The sequence below is a fragment of the Gekko japonicus genome, unplaced genomic scaffold (assembly GCF_001447785.1).
Source record: "Gekko japonicus isolate JY-2015 unplaced genomic scaffold, Gekko_japonicus_V1.1 scaffold3484, whole genome shotgun sequence".
In the NCBI taxonomy this organism is placed as follows: Eukaryota; Metazoa; Chordata; class Lepidosauria; order Squamata; family Gekkonidae; genus Gekko; species Gekko japonicus.
Genome location: NW_015169886.1, coordinates 64,629 through 70,834, shown reverse-complemented (window position 1 = coordinate 70,834; position 6,206 = coordinate 64,629). Strand labels below are relative to the sequence as shown.

The 6,206-nt window shown below is 55.5% G+C and overlaps 2 protein-coding genes across 2 annotated transcripts; one reads left to right on the top strand and one right to left on the bottom strand.

Moving 5' to 3' along the window:
• The first annotated feature begins 3,640 nt into the window (after nucleotides 1–3,640).
• On the top strand, nucleotides 3,641–4,030 carry LOC107115709 (histone H2A-IV-like). Its single transcript, XM_015417467.1, has one exon. It carries the CDS (start codon nucleotides 3,641–3,643, stop codon nucleotides 4,028–4,030), a length of 390 nt encoding a protein of 129 aa, XP_015272953.1.
• A 1,452-nt stretch (nucleotides 4,031–5,482) lies between these two features.
• LOC107115707 (histone H4) lies at nucleotides 5,483–5,813 on the bottom strand. Its single transcript, XM_015417465.1, has one exon. It carries the CDS (start codon nucleotides 5,811–5,813, stop codon nucleotides 5,502–5,504), a length of 312 nt encoding a protein of 103 aa, XP_015272951.1. The 3' UTR covers nucleotides 5,483–5,501.
• Between the last annotated feature and the right edge of the window lie 393 nt (nucleotides 5,814–6,206).

The window sequence follows — 6,206 nt, the reverse complement described above, 5'->3', positions numbered from 1 at the left end:
CAGACACATGTTCAGAAAGCTGAGGATGCAGAACTGGAAAAACAGTTTATCAAGCACTTAGGTACAGTTAGTTACAGAATGAGAAATTTAGTTAAAATACCAAAAGGGCATCATGGGATGTAAAAATCATTTAAATCCAGAACCTAAACGATTTGCCAAAGCAAAGATAACATATATCTAGTATATATCTAATGCAATGCTCCCTCTAAGCTGAAGAGTCTTGCGAGCAAAAATCCTACTTTGTGAGCTCCTGGCATTAAAGTTGCGAGCGAGCGATTTGGCTGCTGCACATATCAGTTTGCTCTGGAGCCACATCCTTCCTGTGCAGAGACAAAAATGTCTGAGCTGGAGGCTAAAAACCTGTGAGCTAGCTCACACGAACTCAGTTTAGAGGGAACACTGATCTATATGCTCCTTAAAGGAAAAATCCTTATATTAAAAGAGAAAGCAATGTTTTTTAAAAAGAGTATACATTAAACAAAGCTGCATTGTTGCACATCATGATTCATGTCTTCACTTCTTTCGTAGTAGGTCTCTTCTGAGCCGGTGTCTGAATCCAGGCACAGCGTGTCGCTGGCAGACGTCAGCCTTTCAGGACGGGGATTCCATTTGGAAGGCACTTACGTTGGTGCCCTGGGCCCTGTTGCCGCAGCATCGAGTGCAGCCTGCAGCATCACGTGTGGCCGAGTCTCTCATGGAGCCGGCAGGGATTGTCAGGATCGCCAGAGCTACTTTTGGAGGTGCACAGTGCCAGACTCCGGCAGCAATCAGTTCCCAACGGCTTTCGTCCAAAGAGGGTAAAGTTTATTGAGACTTATGAAAGTATGCAGACATCTTAACGCTTGTGTTAGAACTGGTTCCAAGCGCGCGAACTGGACAGATATACAATATCCAAGAGGGGGTGTGTGTCCCCTGACGGCTGAGGGCCAATCAGAGATCAGGCAAAGGCCCGCCAAAGTAACGGGGCCATAATTCTCAGGAGAAAGACACCAGCAGGCACTCAAGGTTAAAAGCATAGATAAGCAAGGTACTGATAGACACAGGAGAAATGAAAATCAGAATTCCAGAGCCACCTCCTCCCTCCTACGGCAGCTAGGCCGCTAGCTGACACATAGGGCGTGAATCCTTGGGTTGCCTGGCCCATGACATCCCCTCAGTACGCGTAGCACAGCATTTTTGAGAGTATGTCCCAAGTTCTTCCTTGGCACGATCACACCCCTGGGCTGTTCAAAGCACAGCTCATTGCGGCTGTAGATCCATCGGCAGTCGATGAGTTTGTCGAGTCTCCGAGTGGCGTATCTGGCACGGGTCCACAGGGAAGCGAAAGCTCCACTACGGTGATGGTCCCAGTCTTCCTGGACCCCACTCAGGTATAAGGCCAAGTCATTCCCTGTCAGATCCCAGGCATGGCTCTCACGAACTGTGGCTTTAAGGGCGCCATAGGCCACCGCTTTCACGACCCTGTCGGGGCTGGAGAGCAGGAAGAATGCGTGGGTGACCGTTTCGACGTCCCTCTGGACTTTTATCGGCGGCTCTTCGCCACTTCTTTGATTGTAGGGGCCCCACCGGGAGAGAGCACTTGCGACTGCAGAGTCGATCCAGCGGAGATCCTTATTCGGGACCGGCCGCTCTCTCAGCACAGACAGAGCTTTAGGCAACAGGATCCCCTTCAACATGTTAACCTTCTGCCTGTGTATTAGCCGTGATCTCTGGATCTTGTCCACATTGGCCACAAAGTCACGGGCGAGGGCCTCCGGCTGTTCTGGGAAGCCAAAGGGCATCTTCAGGTACTCGACCGTACCCCCTTCCTCCAGGCAGTATATGGCCTTGCCCTGGACCCAGAACGTGGTTGGCTGATGGGTTCCATCTCTGCAATGGAGCGATTTGCACTTCCCGGCCTTGAAGCGCAGTCCGATCCAGTCCGCAGCGGCCGTGGCATCATCCAGCCCTTTATGGTGGTGGTCCAGCCGTCGTAGAGCTCCCGGAGCAGGCCCAGGAAGTCTTTGGGCATGCCGAACTCCGCCAGCGTCTCCAAGACGTGGCAGGGCGGGGTGGAGCCGGAGGCGTCGGCGAGGTCCAGCCAGGCTATGGCGCACTCCCTCCCGGAGCTGTGGGCCAAATGCAGCACCGACTGCAAGAGGAAGCGGTGCTGGCGGACGCCTTCCCGGGGCTGGAGGCCCTTCTGCTGGGGGCTGAGGGCTTTCCCCGCCCGGGCCCACTGGGAGATGCGGCGGGCCAGGCACTTGGCGTACAGTTTGTACATGGTGTTGCAGAGGGTGATGGGCCGCCAGTTGCTGGGATCGTTGGGGTCGCCCTCCTTGAAGAGGAGGAAGGTCTTGGCTCTCTTCCAGCGGGCGGGGGTGCGCCGGAACTCCCTGCAGCTCTCGAAGATGCCCGTCAGGCGCTCGCCTTCCCCGTCCCAGCTCTTCAGCAGGTCGTAGGAGATCTCGTCCTCTCCGGGGCTCGTGCTCTTTTTGATCCCTCCGAGCGCCGCTCTGACTTCGGCCTGGCTGAACGGCTTGTCCAGGACCGCGTGGGACTTCAGGCGGGGAAGCCGCTGCAGGTTCTCCGGGCGGGGGCCGCCGCCCCTGGCGTCGTCTCGGTCAAACACGGCCGAGAAGTGTCGGCGCAGCTCTTCCAGAGGGATCGGGCAGGGCGGGGAGGGCCCTTGCAGGATCTCCCGGACGGCCGCGTCTCTGTTGGCCTCGTAGCGCCTGGAGATGGGCGACGGCAGCCAAGGACCCCCCGCGGGACGGCGCCCCCGCTCTGCCCGGGCTTCGGCCGAAAGCCGCTTCGTGACTCGCTGGACCTCCCACTCGAAGTCCTCGAAGCTGCGGGCGCCTCTTTTCCCTCCCATCTGCACGGCCAAGGAGCCTTTCCTCCGAAGCACCGTCTCGGGAAGCAGTTAAGAGAAGCAGATCCTCCACCCAGCCGGCTTCTCCGCCTCCGGGGAAACTTTCGGGGAAGGGGGTCTGCCCACCGCCGAAGCCCAAAGCGGCACCCGCAGGCTTGCTTACCGGCTCTCGTCCCGGCTCCGCGGCTCAGCGTGGCTTCTCCGGCAGCGGCGCCGTGGCTCAGCGGGAGGCTGTGCAGGAGATCCGCGGGAACCCCTTGGGAGCAAACTTTGCGAAACAGAAACTGGGTCTCTCGACAAAGGCCGGATCACGCCCCGCTTCCTTCCGGTGCAAATGAGACCTTCCCCCTCTGGGCTGCAGGTAGGAACCCCCCCCGGTCTGCAGGCAGGACCCCACCCCACCCCGGTAAAGAAAAGAAGAGGATGCAACTCATCAAGCCGAGTTCCAAACTGTTGGCGCTTCCTCATTGGTTGCTAATTGAGCACATTGTTCTTTTTTCCTGAATGAGATAAGAAAAGCGCGTTTCCCATTGGACGATGAGTTTGGCTCATTCCCCCCCCCCTTTGCCTCTGCGGGGCTTTCCGGGGAGACAGGGCTGGAACAAGCACTCGTGCTCTCATTGGATGTCAAGCTTCAGAGTCCGTCCTTGTCCAATCAGAACTCGGCTGCTAGAATCCGCACGGAGCAAATAAATACGGCCGGGGTGCGGCGCCGATGGCCATTGCAGCGGGTTCGTTCTTATCGTTCTGTCTCTCTCTAAGCCGGTTTGGAAGCCAGCGAGCGCCATGTCCGGCCGCGGGAAGCAGGGCGGGAAAGCCAGAGCGAAGGCGAAGACGCGCTCTTCGCGGGCCGGGCTGCAGTTCCCGGTGGGCCGCGTGCACCGCCTGCTGCGGAAGGGCAACTACGCCGAGCGGGTGGGCGCCGGGGCGCCGGTCTACCTGGCGGCCGTGCTGGAGTACCTGACGGCCGAGATCCTGGAGCTGGCGGGCAACGCGGCGCGCGACAACAAGAAGACGCGCATCATCCCGCGCCACCTGCAGCTGGCCGTGCGCAACGACGAGGAGCTGAGCAAGCTGCTGGGCAGGGTGACCATCGCCCAGGGCGGCGTCCTGCCCAACATCCAGGCCGTCCTCCTGCCCAAGAAGACCGAGAGCCACAAGGCCAAGGCCAAGTGAGGCCGCCGCCGCGGAGGACCCCGGAGCCTACCCCCCCCCCAAACAAAGGCTCTTTTCAGAGCCACCCACAGCGTCTTAAAAAGAGCTATCTCCACTTTCAGAACAGTTTTGAGTCCGGTGGCACCTTAAGACCCAAGTTTAATTCTGAGTATACTATACGCGGAAAGCTTACACCCAGAGTTAAACTTGTTAGTTTTAAAGGTGCCACTGGGCTTAAATGACCTTCCATTTTTAGTCTGCCTTTCCCAGAGTTACAGATTGGATTATGCTGCAAACTGGTAACAGCCCAAAGGGCATGAAATAAGCAACCGGCCAGGACTAGGGCTTCCGTGCTGAGCCTGCCCTCCCAGTAAGAACTGAGCTGGGCCATTCCGGACCAACTGGAGGCCGAGTTGACTACGAAGGGGAGACCGATGCAGATCGCATTATGGTAGTCTAGCCCTTCCGGTTACCGAGACCTGGATCCAGGGAGATCCCCGTTGGGGGGGGGGGGGGGTTAAAAAGCTGCATCCATTGGGACTTTTCTGCAGCCATGCTATAATCTTAACCCAGTCAGGGACAGCTGAACCCGCCTTCAAAGGCGCGGAGCACAGTGTGTTTCAAGATCTCTGGCCTTCCCAACAAGCACCACGTTTCGTTGGAGTTCAGTAGTTCCCCTTTGTTTAGCTTTCAGCTATTTCGCCACAGCAGTCGGGCGCCCTGCTGCGTCCCCCAGGAGATTCCGCTAGAAAGAGACAAAGCTTGTATTTCTAGGCTGTGATGACCACCAGTTCCGTATCTACGGATGATTTCTCCTAAGAGTCTTCTACTTTAATTTTGTACTTTATGTCCCGCCTTCCCGATGGGAACCCAAAGCGGCGTACATCGTTCTCCTCGCCTCCCTTTTATCCTCACAACAACCCTGTGAGTTGTGACTGGCCCAAGGTCACCCAGCTGGCTTCCATGAGGAGTGGGGATTTGAACCTTAACCTTACAATATCGTACTGATTCCATTTACTTACGCCCGCCCTATTAATTCCACTGAATCCATTTTTCACCCTTCTCCCGTGTCAACACTGAAAATATTTAAAACCACCTCATTAAACTAGTGACACATTAAAATCACAAGGATTTCAAAAAAAACAAAAAACGCTCACTTGTTTCAATATGAAATAACTCCCGAACTCCTGTAGAAAAAGCACACAAGCAACGACTGTTCAGACACAAATACCCCTTTCATAATTGCTTATGCGTCCCCCTGTTCATCTGAAACACCGAAGTTTTGAGGCCAGCGGCTCCTTTAAGAACTAAATTGTGTTGGGTCTTAAAAGGAGCTGCCCGACTCAACCTTGTTTTAATATCAACGTGCAATTTTTAGCATAGGCTGTTTTTCCTCACAAAATGAGAAACAGGAAACCAGCTCTTCCGTGGATACGTGGGTGGCCCTTAAAAGGACCTTTTGGGGGGGTGTTTTCGTCGAGGGTAGGAAATCTCAGCCCCCGAAGCCGTAGAGAGTGCGGCCCTGGCGCTTGAGGGCGTAGACCACGTCCATGGCGGTCACCGTCTTCCTCTTGGCGTGCTCGGTGTAGGTCACGGCATCGCGGATCACGTTCTCCAGGAAGACCTTCAGCACCCCGCGGGTCTCCTCGTAGATCAAGCCCGAGATACGCTTGACTCCTCCGCGGCGAGCCAGGCGGCGGATTGCAGGCTTGGTAATGCCCTGGATGTTGTCGCGGAGAACCTTGCGGTGCCTCTTGGCGCCTCCCTTCCCAAGACCCTTCCCTCCTTTACCACGGCCAGACATTTTCTACAGATATCTATCACCTGCTCGGGAAAAAAACCTATAACTCTAAGCCACTTACTCTTGCCTTTATATAGGTCATTGTCCGACCAGAAGGAAACCTACACTTTTCTTTCTCCTACGTAGAAAATTATCCAATGAGCAGCCGCGTGAATGACAATCCTTTCTCTGCTTTCGTATACTATTCGCGAGTCGGGTCTCTCATAATATAGCCAATAGCTGTAAAACGCGGGAAATTCAAATTTTTCCAACGGCCGCAGGATTCCCTTCAGCCAATCAGAACGGGAGAAGTTGTCTATATATAGCCAGGCGCCCGGCTAGTTGCTGGTATTGCAGTTTAGTTGTTCGTTGTTAAACTATGGCTCGTACCAAGCAGACCGCCCGCAAGTCCCCCGG